Source organism: Saimiri boliviensis, chromosome 17 (genome assembly GCF_048565385.1).
Source record: "Saimiri boliviensis isolate mSaiBol1 chromosome 17, mSaiBol1.pri, whole genome shotgun sequence".
NCBI lineage: Eukaryota > Metazoa > Chordata > Mammalia > Primates > Cebidae > Saimiri > Saimiri boliviensis.
The window spans coordinates 2,981,042-2,997,761 of record NC_133465.1 but is presented as its reverse complement, the minus strand read 5'-3'; the positions used below and the strand labels follow the sequence as shown (position 1 = coordinate 2,997,761).

The following is a 16,720-nucleotide window of genomic DNA, read 5'->3' as shown; positions in this document are numbered from 1 at the left end:
CATGGGAAGTTCCGGCTTTCAGGGTCCTCCAAGTTTAAAAACCTACCTACAGTGCGGCCCCACTGGTTGACAATCTTATCCATAAACACAGATTCTCATCAGTTGCTTAATGCCTTCTTTTATTTTGTGGTTTTTTTTTTTGAGATGGGGTCTCACTGTCACCAGGTTGGAGTGCAGTGGTGCAACCTGGGCTCATTGCAACCTCTGACTCCCTGGTTCAAGCAATTCTCCTGCCTCAGCCTCCCAAGTAGCTGGGATTACAGGTACGTGCCACCACACCCAGCTAATGTTTTTTTGTTTTGTTTTGTTTTTTTGAGACTGAGTTTCGCTCTTGTTACCCAGGCTGGAGTGCGATGGCGCGATCTCAGCTCACCGCAACCTCCGCCTCCCGGGTTCAGGCAATTCTCCTGCCTCAGCCTCCTGAGTAGCTGGGATTACAGGCACGCGCCACCATGCCCAGCTACTTTTTTGTATTTTTAGTAGAGACGGGGTTTCACCATGTTGACCAGGATGGTCTCGATCTGTTGACCTCGTGATCCACCCGCCTCAGCCTCCCAAAGTGCTGGGATTACAGGCTTGAGCCACCGCGCCCGGCCTCCAGCTAATGTTTGTATTTTTAGTAGAGATACGGTTTCACCATGTTGAACAGGATGGTCTCAATCTCTTGACCTCATGATCCACCCGCCTGGGCCTCCCAAAGTGCTGAGATTATAGGGGTGAGCCACCATGCCTGACCCTACTGCCTTATTTTCAAATATGAACAGATATTCAAGGATTAACTATTTCATAACCCTTTTTTACGTGAATGACAAATATCATAAATGTTAGAAAAAAACTAAAACTCGCCGGGCGCGGTGGCTCAAGCCTGTAATCCCAGCACTTTGGGAGGCCGAGGCTGGTGGATCACGAGGTCGAGAGTTCGAGACCATCCTGGTCGACATGGTGAAACCCCGTCTCTACTAAAAATACAAAAAATTAGCTGGGCATGGTGGCGCGTGCCTGTAGTCCCAGCTGCTCAGGAGGCTGAGGCAGGAGAATTGCCTGAATCCAGGAGGCGGAGGTTGCGGTGAGCCGAGATCGCGCCATTGCACTCCAGCCTGGGTAACAAGAGCGAAACTCCGTCTCAAAAAAAAAAAAAAAAAAGAAAAAAACTAAAACTCACAATTAAAATTTTTAACAAATATTCAAAGTTTCAAATAATTGGAAGGTAAAGAAGAGAATATCTCCCAGAAGATTAAACAAGTAAGAGAAAGGAGGATAGGTGAGAAAATTATGAGTATTAGACAACTAACCAAATTTCCTAACAGAAGTTCCAGAAGAACAAACGGGGAGAAATTATTAGATATAATATAAAAATACTTTCCTGAACAAAAGGACACAAGTTTCCAAGTTAAAAAGACCCCGGGCCAGGCGTGGTGGCTCACGCCTGTAATCCCAGCACTTTGGGAGGCTGAGGTGGGAGAATGACCAGGTCTGGAGTTCGAGACCAGCCTGACCAAAATCGTGAAGCCCCACCTCTTAAAAAACAAAAGGACCCACAAGAAGTATCCAGTATAGTAAGTGAAGGCCATACTACAACCCAGCACTGTGAGTTTTAATACCCAAAAGCTTTTGAAAAAGAAAAAGCAAGCTGCAGTGTCTCAGGCCAGTTGTCTTGGCGCTTGAGGCAAGGCTACGCGTTTGAGGCCAGACTGGGAAACACAAGAACCTCTCATTCATTCCAAAAAAAAAAAATTAATAAAATAAAATAAATCACCATCATGGACTGGGACCTTCAATAGCAATATATGAAAATAAAACCTTGGCTGGGCGTGGTGGCTCACGCCTGTGATCTTGGCACTTTGAGAGGCTGAGGCGGGTGAATCACAAGGTCAAGAGATCGAGACCATCCTGGCCAACATGGTAAAACCCTGTCTCTACTGAAAATACAAAACCTGTAGTCCCAGCTACTCGGGAGACCAAGGCAGGAGAATTGCTTGACTCTGGGAGGCGGAGGTAGCAGTGAGCAGAGATTGTGCCAGTGCACTCCTGCCTGGCAACAGAGTTTAACTGTTTAATTAAAAAAAAAAAAAAACTCCTCTATATTCAGAAAGAAAATTATTTCTAAGCTAGAATTATAAAACAGCCAAAATATTAATCAAATTTGAGATAGAATAGACATTTTCAGATGTGCAACAATCTGTCCTCCATGTCCCTTGTTTAGGAAACTACTAAAGAATATGGTTCATAAAAACAAGGCAGTAAATGAAGAAAGAGAAAGCCATGGAGGCTAGGCATGGTGGTTCACGACAGTAAACCCAACACTTTGGGTGGCCAAGGTGGGAGGATCACTTGAGGCCAGGAGTTCAAGACCAGCCTGGCCAACATGGTGAAATCCCGTTCTACTAAAAATACAAAAATTAGCTGGGTGTGGTGGTGCTGTGTCTGTAATCCCAGCTATTCAGGAGGCTGAGGCATGAGAATCATTTGAACCTAGGAGGCGGAGGTTGCAGTGAGCTGAGATCATGCCACTGCACTCCAGCGTGGCTGACAGAGTGAGACTGTGTCTCCAAAAAAAAAAAAACCCCAGAAAATATGACACCTGTAATCCTAGCAATTTGGGAGGCCAAGGAGGGTGGATCCCAAGGTCAGGAGTTCGAGACCATCCTGGCCAACATGGTGAAACCCCATCTCTATTAAAAATACAAAAAATTGCCAGGCGCGGTGGCTCACGCCTGTAACCCCAGCACTTTGGGAGGCCGAGGCGGGTGGATCACGAGGTCAAGAGATCGAGACCATCCTGGTCAACATGGTGAAACCCCGTCTCTACTAAAAATACAAAAAATTAGCTGGACATGGTAGCGTGTGCCTGTAGTCCCAGCTACTTGGGAGGCTGAGGCAGGAGAATTGCCTGAACCCAGGAGGCGGAGGTTGCAGTGAGCAGAGATTGCGCTATTGCACTCCAGCCTGGGTAACAAGAGCAAAACTCTGTTTCAAAAAAAAAAAAAAAAATACAAAAAATTAGCTGGGCGTGTTGGCAAGCACCTGTTGGGAAGCTGAGGCAGGAGAATCGCTTGAACCGGGGAGGCCGAGGTTGAAGTGAGCTGAGATGGTGCCATTGCACTCCAGCCTGGGCAACAGTGTGAGACTCCGTCTCAAACAAACAAACAAACAAAAACAAAATAAAGAGAAAGTCATGGACTCCTGCCATGAGGGACTTATCCTAGGACAGATGGGAATCTGGGGATCTGCAGAGTTAAGCAGAGAAGCTTCTATGCAACTGCTGTGTGGCAGCAGCCCTAGGCAGCCACCACTTCAGACAGGAGAGAGAGATCTATCTGATCTGAGAGCTCTAGGAAGGGCATCTCCAATATAAGAATCTGATTTGCTTCCCAGTTTGACAGGTGTTTACCAGATTTGGTGACAAGTCTGGTTACGAGTTAATAATGGTATATAAAAACTAAACAACTGAAAAAATGGGCAATTATTTATTCTTTATTTCACTTGTCCCACTTTTTCCCTGGTTTAGTTTTTGTATACTACTATTAAACTGAACAGGGAATATAAAAATCATACAAGAATAGATAGTATATGGCTCTGCTAGGAATATAAACATGACCATAACCATGTAAATTCTACTTATTAATTAGAAATTATGAAATAATTGTATGTAGAATATGTATTTGGGGGCAGGGAAATAAGGGTTAAATCCTCATCAAAGTAGGAGGTGAACAGATAAGGTCCAAAACTAAAAAGTCAGTAACAATATAAGTCGTACTTTAAAAATATGGATGTAACCACCCAAATAAACTGATAAAAGATGTCCAAGTAACTGCATCTGGAGATACGGAACAAGGTTGAGAGATGTGGAGCAGGTTTGCTGTTTTTCTTTACAAGCCTTGTAGTATTGCTTGATTTTTTGAACTATGTAACTACATTACTATTAAAAACGTATTTTTGAAAATACACCAGGCCTACCCCAAGGCTACCATGGCTGCTCAATAAAGGGTTATCAAGCTCTGGTTGGATGAGTCTTGGGCCAGGTTCAGCTTCAGTTCCCCAGAGCAATTCTAGGGGACAAGGCCTTGTTGAGAAGCTGGGCATCAGCCACCTCACTAGCCACCTTGGTATAGCTCCTAGAGATCCCCTCCTAACCCAAGTCCAAGCCCTCATCCCTGCAACTTGCTGTCTTTGTTTCCTTGTAGAGCCCCCTGAAAGCTACATGTTGTATTTTTCGTATCTGTTCCTCCAGGAGGAACAGTGCCCACCTCTCAGTGCCCAGCCAGAAGCCTATAACCTGGCAAGTTCTCAGTGTTCAGCAATTCTTATATGTGAGTGAAGACAGGACAAGTTTATAGTCCAAAGAGTTCCTCATGAAGGTAAAAGTGTTGCGGAAAGGGTGAGGCAGCTAGGTGAGACAAGGTCTTGGCCAATAGTCTCCTCTGACCAGCTGTGCAACTCCTCACTCATCTGTGTGCAAGATCTTGTCTCACCTATTGTGGTTCTGTTACCCAGGAGGCCACATGGCCACACCAGGAGCTTCTGTCCTCCCGACCACCTGGCCCAATGCACTGCCCTTGCCACCATGGGCAACCCAGAGGGTTCAGGTGATCACTCCAATAAATCCTTTCCCACCAAAACCCCAGCTACTTTGGAGGAGCACTGCCACATGCCAAGCATGCCACCAAGAGCAGTATGTGCAGTGATTCATTTAACTCTCACAGAATCCTTTGAGTCAGGTGTTGGTCCTCACCTCCCTTCCATTTTACAAGTGGAAGAACTGAGAGCTTTGCAGAAGCTAAGTACCTTTCTGATGTGCTCTTAACCACTATGCTGGAATCCCCAGCAGCTTCCTTTTGTTTCCAGTGGTGTCAGAGCTGGGAGAGACTTCTGATGAGAAAGTAAGGCTCAGAAAGGAAGCTTCATTCCTATCTCACCCAGGGTGATGGCAGAGCTAGCAGTAGAGCCTGGACTGGAATCCTGTCTCTCGATTTCCGGCCCAGTGCCAGCCCACCACTGTGCACCAACCCCAGCTTCGACCAACCTATCTGGGAATGACTAGGCAGCGAACAACTCCACAGGAAAGGACAAGAAATGACCCCTGCCTCCCTGCCCACCAAAGCAGTCATGAGTTGACAAGATGAAAAAGACGTCCTCCTACCTTTCCAGCACCACTCTCTCCACTGACAACAATAGACTGGTTGACTGGCTCAATCAGGCTCTTGACATTCCTGTAGGTCTGTTCACCCACAGTGAACACATGGGGCTTCAGTTTCTGAAACATCAAAAAGTGAAAGGTCATCTGAGGGAACGCCTGTTTTTCAAGAAGTGGTTGAGCCAATGATGACTGAGCTGGGGAGGCTGCCAATAGCAGCGCTGGGATGCTTCCTCCAGAAAATGCCAGTGTCGGCCTGACTTTAGGACCCCTATGTTGACTTTAACCTACTCATCTTCTCTCAGCCTAGAACCAGGGATAGCTTTGACTAGTTTATGACATTAACACTTTATACTTCCATATTATCTTGCTTTGTCTTATTCTATTACTTTATATGATTATACTTTGCAATTTGCAAAGTTCTTACAAACTATTACCTAAGAAGTCTGTGCACTAATTGGAAAGATAACTCTGTTTTATAGATGAGGAATGTGAGGTTCAGAGGAGCTAAATAACCTTTCAAGGTCACTCAGCAAGGAAGTATATCCACATGATTCAAACTCCAAAGCCACTGTTCTCCTTTTCTTCAACAACTATTAATTGTCCTCAATGTACTGGGCATCAATCAAGCTGGATGCTGAGGAAACGGGACTACAGCTTGGCTTCTGCCTTTGAGACGGCAGGGCAGACAGCCAGTGAGATAGGGCTCTCAGAACAGACTTCCCCTGGATTCCAGCTAGACACCTCATCATGCATGAACTTCTGGAGGGCCAGACCATCACCACGATGCCTAGCTAGCCCAGTCAGCAGTGATTACTTACCCACAGCTTGCTAAGGGAGAAGGCAACTGTTCCACATAATGTCAGAGCCATCCCTCTCTACACCTGCCCTTGCCCCAGCCACCCATCACCTGGAGGGATACAAAACTTCTGACTGTTCTGCCTCTTATCTCACTTTCTTGAGCCCAACTCCCAAAGTAATTATTCGCCTAGTACAGGCGTCCCCAAACTTTTTACACAGGGGGCCAGTTCACTGTCCCTCAGACCGTTGGAGGGCCGCCACATACTGTGCTCCTCTCACTGACCACCAATGAAAGAGGTGCCCCTTCCTGAAGTGTGGTGGGGGGCCGGATAAATGACCTCAGGGGGCCACATGTGGCCCACAGGCCGTAGTTTGGGGATGCCCAGTTTAGTGGGTTCTGTTCCCAGTCTCATCTCTACCTAGTTGAAGAAGCTCTGCAGATTCTCTGCCTGCTATGGTGCTTCAGACTCTTCACAAACAGCCCTGGCTTTCTCATCTTCCTGCTCTCATCCACTCCCTCTTGCTCCCAAGGCCAAAGCCTCCCTCCTGCCAGCAAGTTTTCCCTCATCTCTCCCTGAATGTATCATGCACTTTTATTTATTTATTTATTTATTTATTTTTTGAGACGGAGTTTCGCTCTTGTTACCCAGGCTGGAGTGCAATGCGCGATCTCGGCTCACCGCAACCTCCGCCTCCTGGGTTCAGGCAATTCTCCTGCCTCAGCCTCCTGAGTAGCTGGGATTACAGGCACGCACCACCACGCCCAGCTAATTTTTTTGTATTTTTGGTAGAGACGGGGTTTCACCATGTTGACCAGGATGGTCTCCATCTCTTGACCTCGTGATCCACCCGCCTCAGCCTCCCAAAGTGCTGGGACTATAGGCGTGAGCCACCGCGCCCGGCCCTATCATGCACTTTTTTTTTTTTTTTTTTTTTGAGACGGAGTTTCGCTCTTGTTACCCAGGCTGGAGTGCAATGGCGCGATCTCAGCTCACCGCAACCTCCGCCTCCTGGGCTCAGGCAATTCTCCTGCCTCAGCCTCCTGAGTAGCTGGGATTACAGGCATGTGCCACCATGCCCAGCTAATTTTTTGTATCTTTAGTAGAGACGGGGTTTTACCATGTTGACCAGGATGGTCTCGATCTCTCGACCTCGTGATCCACCCGCCTCAGCCTCCCAAAGTGCTGGGATTACAGGCTTGAGCCACCGCACCCGGCTTATCATGCACTTTTATACCAACAAGCTCATTATCTGTCTGTACCTCCACCACCCCACCCAAAATAATTTATCCTCTTCTTAGTAAAAGTTACTTTCCTCAGTAGAGATAAACATGTGCTGAATTTTCCAGGGCAATCTTTATCGTGTATAATTTCACTATTTTCTAAAAAGGTAGTTTTGTTGGATGGGTGGTGGCTCATGCCCGTAATCCCAGCACTTTGGGAGGCTAGAGCAGGTGGATCACTTAAGGTCAGGAGTTTGAGACCAGCCTGGCCAACATGGTGAAACCTCATCTCTACTAAAAATTCAAAAATGAGCTGGGCATGGTGGCAGGCACCTGTAATCCCAGCTACACAGGAGGCTGAAGCACAGAATCGCTTGAACCTGGGAAGAGGAGGTTGCAGTAAGTCAAGATCACACTACTGCATTCCAGCCTGGGCGACAGGGTGAGACTATCTAAAAAATAAATAAATAGGCCGGGCGCGGTGGCTCACGCCTGTAATCCCAGCACTTTGGGAGGCTGAGGTGGGTGGATCACGAGGTTGAGAGATAGAGACCATCCTGGTCAACATGGTGAAATCCGTCTCTACTAAAAATACAAAAAATAGCTGGGCATGGTGGCACGTGCCTGTAATCCCAGCTACTCAGGAGGCTGAGGCAGGAGAATTGCCTGAACCCAGGAGGCGGAGGTTGCAGTGAGCCAAGATCACACCACTACACTCCAGCCTGGGTAACGAGCGAAACTCCGTCTCAAAAAAAACAAAAAAAAAAATTAAATAAATAAATAAATAATAAAAATAAAGAGTTTAAAAAATACAAATATATAATACCTTTATAAATCTTTTATTAATAAAACTGCAAACAAAAAAATCCTGTCTCTATTTTAGGTTCCAAACTCAAACAAGTATTTATTTCCCACTTTTACCTTCTGTCCTGTAGTCAGTTCTTTATGTTTCAAAACTCTGCCAGCTCCTATTGGGCAGGCCGTGGCACCAGCGGACTCTAAATGACCACATGGCTGGTGAATGGATGAGTAAGGACAGAGGAAACTGCAAGGAGGTTTAGGCGGAGGTAGAGGAGCCCTTAGGTCACAGGAAGCGGCGGAGCCTTACCTGGGGCTGAGGTGCAGCATGGTACTCTCTCATTAGCTCGGGCGAGTAGAGCTGAGGAACAGGCTTGAAGGGGTTCAGAGCCACCAGGGTGCAGCCAGCATTGGTGTAGAATGTGTCTGTCATGTACCGGGCCTGCAGGCACCTCAGGACTGAGGCAGAGATGCCTTTAGCAAACTCTGGCTCAAATATAGACAAACCACACACATAGACACACATTTGCCTAACAGCCCTCTTTCTGCAATTAGCCAATAATCATTAAATCCCAGCAGCTCCCTGAAGAACAGATACAAGATCTAATTAAGATGGGCTCCAAATCTGAAGCAAAACATGCCCCAGGGAGCCCAGGTGCATCCGCCATGCTCCCTCGGGCGGATGGTCTGGAACAGCCCACCTGGCTCCAGATCAGGAGTCCTGCCTACCTCCGTTCTGACCTGGAGAAGCTGCTCTGACTACTCTCATTGCACTTCCAACCTCCTGGAGATGGTACTCTTGAGGAACGGGAGGCCCATACCTGTCTCTGGCGTCACAGGATTCACCTTGGTGAGGTCATCCAGCTGGTACAGCAGGACCTCCCCACCCAGGAACTCCTGCAGGTCTTCTCTGAGGGATTCCCTGGCTCGGCCATCAGACCCCGGATTGTGGCCGTTGACCTGGAAGAGATAAGGCTGGGTAAATTACCCTCTGAGTCATAGCTTCTTTATTTGTAAATAAAGGAAAATAAACTCAACTGACAGGATTATTGGGAAAAACAGATATACAAAGCATTTGGTCAGTGCCTGGCATACAGCATGTACTCAACAAATGCTATCTCTTCTGCCAAGAGCTCCAGCCAAATCCACTTCTAGGCTACTAGCCTTACTGGGCCTGGCAGGGGTGGGGCCCAAAGGGCTGCTATAGGGATGTTGCAAAGGAAATGAACCATGAGTTAGGCCTTTTTGGGAAGAAACCATTCAGCTTTCGATGTAAAACAGCTGAACCTTCCCAGAGAGGTGGCCTCATGTCTTCATCACCTGCCTTTGCAGCTTAAATTTAGGCTAATGAATTGGTTCTCTTGGCCCGGGTTTACTTGAGAGAAAGCCTGGCTCAGAAGGCTGTCTGAGGTCAAGAATAGGCACTAGGCCGGGCGCGGTGGCTCAAGCCTGTAATCCCAGCACTTTGGGAGGCTGAGGTGGGTGGATCACGAGGTCGAGAGATCGAGACCATCCTGGTCAACATGGTGAAACCCCGTCTCTACTAAAAATACAAAAAATTAGCTGGGCATGGTGGCGCGTGCCTGTAATCCCAGCTACACAGGAGGCTGAGGCAGGAGAATTGCCTGAACCCAGGAGGCGGAGGTTGCGGTGAGCCGAGATCGCTCCATTGCACTCCAGCCTGGGTAAGAAGAGCGAAACTCTGTCTCAAAAAAAAAAAAAAAAAAAAAAAGAATAGGCACTAAGGGAACAAGCCCCTTCTCCTTCTTCCCTGCCCATCTTTTTTTTTTTTTTAAGAGACATAGTCTCTGCTACCCAGGCTAGAGTGCAGTGATGTGATCATAGCTCACTGCAGCCTCCAACTCCTGAGCTCAAGGGATCCTTCTGCCTCAGCCTCCCAAGCAGCTGGGACTAGAGGGCATGAGTCACCCTATCTTCCTTTGCCCACCCTTGATGCCACTTTTCCATATGTAGCGCCTCTCCACTTCCTCCCATAGTTCCATTTCTCCTATGACTCCTTTGGGGATGCAGGAAAGACAGGGTGGGGGTTGAAGACAGGTATCTTGCTGAAATGCGCTTTTGAAGAAAAAGGTCTGTGATACAATAGGTGAATTTCCAATGAAAACGGCGAGTCTAAGATTTCAAACCTCTCAGGGAAACAAGCCATGGTGGCAAGTTTCCTCCGAGAGGCCCAGTAATGCGTTTCTTCCAAAAAAATGTTGCCTGTTCTCTGAACCTTTGGGCCCACCATAATGCATAAGGTAGGCTCTTGGCCTCCAGGGTAACTGCTGAGGTCAGAGCACAGCTACATCTATACAAATCCCTCTGCTCTAATGAAGGAAAAACCATCATGCAAACCACTCACCAATACAGACACAATTTATGAAGAGTTCTGATCCAACCAGAGAAGTATCTGAGTACTACAGTGATAAGTACCTGGACTTGAAAGTTAGTTGCCTGGGTTTGAATCCTGATTCTACCACTTAACAGTTATATACTCTTATGTTAATTTCTTAATCTCTTTGTGCTTCAGTTCTCCTCATCTGGTCCCTGTAATCCCAACTACTTGCTGAGGCAGAAGGACCACTTGGGCCTAAAAGTTTGAGGCTACAATGAGCTATGATTGTACCACTGCACTCTCTAGCTTAGGCAATAGAGCAAGATCTTGTCTCTAAAGTAAAATAAAAATAGAAAAATTTCCAGCTGGCCATAGTGGCTCAAGCCTGTAATCCCTGTACTTAGGGCAAGGTGACCCTATCTCTATAAAAAATATTTAAAAATTAGGTAGGCGTGGTAATATGTGCCTGTAACCCCAGCTACTCTAGAGGCTGATGCAGGAGGGTTGTTTCGGCACAGGAGGTTGAGCTATGGTGACGCCATTGCATTCCATCCTGGGTGACAAAGTGAGACTGTTTCCAATTTTTTAAAGTTCTTATCTGTAAAATGGGATAATGGTACCCACCTCATACGCATAAGCACATAAACACATGAAAGATTTAGAAAGGCCATCTGGAATTTGCCAAAAATAGTTAGCTGTTCTTCTAAAAGTGGCTTTTCTTTTTTTTTTTTTTTGACAGCGTCTCAGTCTATCGCCCAGGCTGGAGTGTAGTGGCACAATCTCAGCTCACTGCAACCTCTGCCTCCCAGGTTCAAGTGATTCTCATGCCTCAGGCACCCAAGTAGCTGGGATCACAGGCATGTACCACCATACCTGGCTAATATTTGTATTTTTAGTAGAGATGGGATTTCGCCATGTTGGCCAGAGTGGTCTTGAACTACTGACCTCAGATGACCTGCTGGCCTCATTAAAGAGACAGGGTCTCATGGCTGTGTGTAGCGGCTCACACCTGCAAAAGCACTTTGGGAGGCTGAGGCAGGTGGATCACCTGAGGTCAGGAGTTTGAGACCAGCCTTGTCAACAGACTAAGACCCCACTGCTAAAATTAAAAATAAAAATAAATTGGAGGCTAGGCATGGTGGCTCATGCCTGTAATCCCAGCACTTTGGGAGGCTGAGGTGGGCAGATCACCTGGGGTCAGGAACTTGAGACCAGCCTGGTAAACTTGGTGAAACCCCGTCTCTACTAAAAATACAACAATCATCTGGGTGTGGTGGCACGCACCTGCAATCCCAGTTACTTGGGAGGCTGAAGCAGGAGAATCACTTGAACCCAGGGAGGCAGGTTACAGTGAGCCGAGATGGAGCCACTGCTCTCCAGCCTGGGGGACAGAGCGAGACTCAGTCTCAAAAAAAAAAAAAAAGTGGAAAACAGAGATAAGCAAAAGGAGCATGAAAACCCAATAGCATACCACCCAGAAATAACCAACATTTTAGAGAATATCATAAATTTTCCCCCTAAATACATATTTTAAAAACACTGAAAAGTATTACACTTTTGTGTAACTTGCTTTATTCCATTATACTGATATACTATAAACAGTCTACTATTTAGACATTGTGGCCTTTTCAATTCCTTTACAAGTGTAAATGGTTTTATATACACTGACATTCTTTTTTTTTTTTTTTTTTTTGAGACAGAGTTTCGCTCTTGTTACCCGGGCTGGAGTGCAATGGCGCGATCTCGGCTTACCGCAACCTCCGCCTCCCGGGTTCAGGCAATTCTCCTGTCTCAGCCTCCTGAGTAGTTGGGATTACAGGCATGCGCCACCATGCCCAGCTAATTTTTTGTATTTTTAGTAGAGATGGGGTTTCACCATGTTGACCAGGATGGTCTCGATCTCTCGACCTCGTGATCCACCTGCCTCAGCCTCCCAAAGTGCTGGGATTACAGGCTTGAGCCACCGCGCCCGGCCTACACTGACATTCTTATGGCCTTTACGCAGGATCATTTTTGAGAAGCAGGATTGCAGGCTTAAGGGGTATGCATAGTTTTAAGGCCCTTCACATATTATTGCCGAATTAGAAGAGCCGCTTTTAGAGCAGGCGTGGTGGCCCAGTGTATTTTCCAAATTTCTGATAATGTGATCTTGAATAAACCACTTAACCTCTTGGAGTCTTATCTCCAAAATGTGGAAATAACAGCACTGTATACGTATGTATATGTGTGTGTGTGTGTGTGTGTGTGTGTGTGTGTGTGTGTATATATATACACCTCAATATATATACACACACGCAGAGGACTTATCTCAGGTGGAGGTTGTGAGGATTATACAAAATCACACATATAAATGCTTAGTATAATGCCTATTATATATTAAGGGCTCAATACAGGCAGCTGCTAGTATGGTTATGGTGAACATTACTGATTTTTTTATTAAGAGAAAACAAAGTTAAAAAATAAGCAATAAAGCTCAGAGCAGTCAATTGTTTTGCCTGCTTCTCACCTTCAAACCTGTTCCAAGAGCCATGTGGCTGGAAGGTCAAGTGTGTTTACCATGGCTCCCTTGAAGCTGGCAGGCCCCACACCTGGCTGCTACCTTGCTGAGTCTCAGGCACTTGCCTACCCAAGACTCCACTAGACTGAGTTCCCCGAGGGCAACTTTATCATCTGCCTGAGCCCAGTGCCTGGCAACACTTAGCAAAATAAAAATTCAGCAAATACGTACTGGCACTCTCTCTGGACCAGAAGCTACACATGAAGGATGATATGGGTATAGGATAGAGCTCCACTGTAAAGGGCGATTTGGAATCCTACAGGCCTGGGGCAACAGTAGCCTTTTCAGAGAGGCAGAGATGTGAGGATCATGCACCCCATGACCCACTAATCAGAATCCTTCTATATTTCCCCACAGATAGTCTCCTACGTTTTTGTACAGGCTGACCTCTTTTCCTGGAGTGCTTATTTTCCTTCTCCACATGCGTAATTCTTTCTTGTTCTTTAAGGCTGAGCTTCAAGGAACACATGCTCTTGCAAGCCCCAGGCTTCTATGTCTCAACAATTCAGATGGCTGGGACATCTCTCAGGACTTCCTCTGTAGAATACCCAAAGTGCCCTAAGGATTCCTTTACCCATCCCACCTTACCTATCCCAAAGAAAGGAGCTAAAAACCGCAAGGCAGGTTGAAATTCAGTATCAGCAAGAGCTTCTTGATGATGAGTAAAAGGCAATGGAGAAACAATTTGAGGAGAGAAAAGACAGACCTTTGCCGGGCGCGGTGGCTCAAGCCTGTAATCCCAGCACTTTGGGAGGCTGAGGCGGGTGGATCACGAGGTCGAGAGATCGAGACCATCCTGGTCAACAGGGTGAAACCCCGTCTCTACTAAAAATACAAAAAATTAGCTGGGCATGGTGGCGCGTGCCTGTAATCCCAGCTACTCGGGACGCTGAGGCAGGAGAATTGCCTGAACCCAGGAGGCGGAGGTTGCGGTGAGCCGAGATCGCGCCATTGCACTCCAGCCTGGGTAACAAGAGCAAAACTCTGTCTCAAAAAAAAAAAGACAGACCTTTAAGGGGGCTCTCCCTTCCTTCCAGGTTAGGGCTAGCAAAAGATGCTGCAGGTGCCTGAAGGCCTGGGTTATTGAAGGTTGAAGTATTACCTGCTGGAGCATCCTCCTTCAATGTAGTCAGCCAGGGTTCTGGGTTACAGGAGGTACAAGGAGTACTATCCACCTAGTCATGGGACCATGGCCTGGGGTATGGTGCCAACAAAGGGCTGATTACTGGAGGAATCTCAGATAAGTCACTCCAGAGCCTATGGCATGAGAGAGAAGACAAGGACGATAAACAGGTGAGGGCTTTTCCGGGGTGACTCACTCATTCCTATTCTTCCCACCAAGTAGGAGCAACCAAAATAAGAACCAAGGCCGGCCGGGACAGAGAATGAGTGTCCTTTCTCTTGCCAATTAGGAGACAGGGGAAACTTTTATGAGAGCCTGGCCCAGTTTTATTACAGGGTTAGGGTTTGGGGTGGGGCTGCAAACCCTCTGGGTCTGTATGCCATGGAAGAGGAACAAGACACTGGGGAGACAGAGAAGCCTTGTGCCCTATCCTCTGGACAGAATATCCTATTGCAGTGTAGCCAGTTGTTGGTGGGGAGGGGAAGCTGGAGTCATCTCTTGCTGCTCCAGGAAAGGTGTGGTATGGTAGGGAAATCAGAGTTCAACCACTCACTGGGTGTGTGATCCTGGGTCAGCCACATCACCCACCTCAATTTTTTACCTTGAAAATGGGTACAGTTAAATCTGCTTCATAAGGAGTGGCTGTGAAGGTCAATGAGGTCATGGTTTGACAGCACCACACTACCGAGACCAGCATGGCCATAGAGACCCCCACCAAGGCGGTGCTGAAGGCATTAAGAAGCAGACACCCAGATAAAACAGCAAAATGGGAATATCTGGGGGGCTAACAGCCTTCCGAGCTGAGAGCCTCAGGGGGTTAACAGCATTCTGGGCTGAGGCCCTCGAACAGATGCTGACCCACATAGTTATTCTCTCTGAACAGGTGATTATTATCAATAAACAGGTGTCCTGTGTTTTCTCATAGAACCAAGATAAACTAGGTAGGCAGCTGGTGCCTGTTTACCACTGATCAAGGACAAACTAGAAAGTATTCTCCACGAGGGAGCCACGGGGGCAGGGTCACACACCCCGTGCTTAAAGAATTGTTGTAACCTGTGTATGATATACATATACTGCTTGCTAATTTAGAATGCCCCAGGCAGTTTTCCACTTTGGGGGGTGGGGGCAGCCAGGTTTTCCTTGCCATCCTTCTCAGCAAACAATACACTTTTATCATATACTCAGTGTTTCTCAGCAATCATACACTCACCATTGCTCAGCACCACACAAAGTACAAATCTGAGTATTCACTCAGAGGATAAACACTAAGTGCTACTACTAAGGGTTGATGATCCATTTGGGAGCACTAATCTGGTGAACAGTGTCAACTTCAAGAAGGTGAGGATTTCAGGGAGCTGAATCCATCTGGGAGGTGGGGTGTTGTGAAGCTGGGCCTAAGCCAGTCTTTGAAGAATGGTTAAGTGACCCTCAGATTTGGAATTTTCCAGGCCTTGGCACCACGCCTAGCAAGGAGATGAGGCGTGCCCGCAACAGATTAACCCTGGTGGACACTTTCTTGAGGTCCTGAATACATCATCTTTAAAGAACCTAGCGATAGGGACTTCCTTAGAAGCTGGAAAAAGAATAATTCAGGCAGAAAGGGGCATCAGAACTGTGCTAAACACACTGACCCTGGGCACTTTCCCATCCAAGGGAAAGCCATGCAGAGGGCTCCAAAGAACAAAGCTCTTTCAATGGGCGCTCATCTCAAGCAATAGATCCAGAGAGGCTGCACAACAGGTTTGGAGTTTGAATCCAGAGCCCAAGCCCCCGGCACAGATTCCAAGAACTCTCTAAGCCTTCCTCTGTTTCCTCGTTTACAAAACGGAGTAATAATATCCAGACCTCATAGGGATAAAGGAAGGACGAAAGAGGCTAATACCTGTGAGAGCGCTTTGCAAATATTATGATGCAGCATCCGCCCCCAGCTGGAGTCAAGTGAGATTAGGGCAGTTTTCTCCAGTTCTCCCAGCTCCCGCACTAGTCGGTTTTGCAGTTTCCAGCCAAGAATTTCTGGAAAGGGTGTGACCACTGTGGGCAGAAGGGAGACAGTAATGAGTAGATGGAACACCGAATCAAGGCAAGTGGTAACCTGACCACCAGTCGCTCCACCTTCTCAGCCTCAGTTTCTTTCTCGTCTTGGAGGACAGTGGGAGGGCAGACGCTGAGAAGGGCTGGGTAAGGATCTTGTGAGCCCAGGTGGCTTCGCCCCCAGGTTCCCGGTCCGGGCGACGTGCCACCCAATCCAGCACTGGGATGGCCCGGGGAGAGTATGTCCTTCCCAGGAAGCTGGACACGACCCTAGCCAAGGGCGCGGCCGCCCCCTCCCGGGGTCCTGAGCTGGGCAGAGTTTAGTAGGGACCCTCTTCCCACCCGGGTCGCCCCCTGCCGGCCAGGTGGAAAGGGGGAGGGTGACCATGAAAGGCCGGAGAGCGGGACTACCCGCTCGTGAGACACAAGAGGGTCAAACGGAAAAGGGAAGAAAGAAGGGAAACAGCGCTTTGGAAGGGGAGGTGGAGACGCCCTCTTCTTCCTCAGCGCTGCGGGGCACACTGGCCCCCTCTGCCCCTTTTGCGTCGCGAGGGCTTCAGATCTGGGCTCGGATGGCACTCACCGGTCCCACGGCTCGAGCCGCCGTACGTCAGGCCCCCGCCCGGCCAGACTGGAAAGGCGGACGGGCCGGGTCGGGCGCGGGAAGAACCCGGGAGGGGAGGGGAGAGGAGGGGCAGGAGGGCGCAGGGAGGAGG

At 47.7% G+C, this 16,720-nt stretch overlaps 1 protein-coding gene across 1 annotated transcript in view; it reads right to left on the bottom strand.

The window, feature by feature from the left end:
- Nucleotides 1-14,043, bottom strand: part of MYO19 (myosin XIX) — a 43,228-nt gene extending 29,185 nt beyond the window's left edge. The window contains 4 exon segments of the mRNA XM_039476497.2: nucleotides 5,141-5,254; nucleotides 8,266-8,414; nucleotides 8,777-8,915; nucleotides 13,953-14,043. Of these exon segments, the coding sequence (XP_039332431.1) occupies nucleotides 5,141-5,254; nucleotides 8,266-8,414; nucleotides 8,777-8,915; nucleotides 13,953-13,964 (414 nt within the window). The 5' untranslated portion in view covers nucleotides 13,965-14,043.
- Between the last annotated feature and the right edge of the window lie 2,677 nt (nucleotides 14,044-16,720).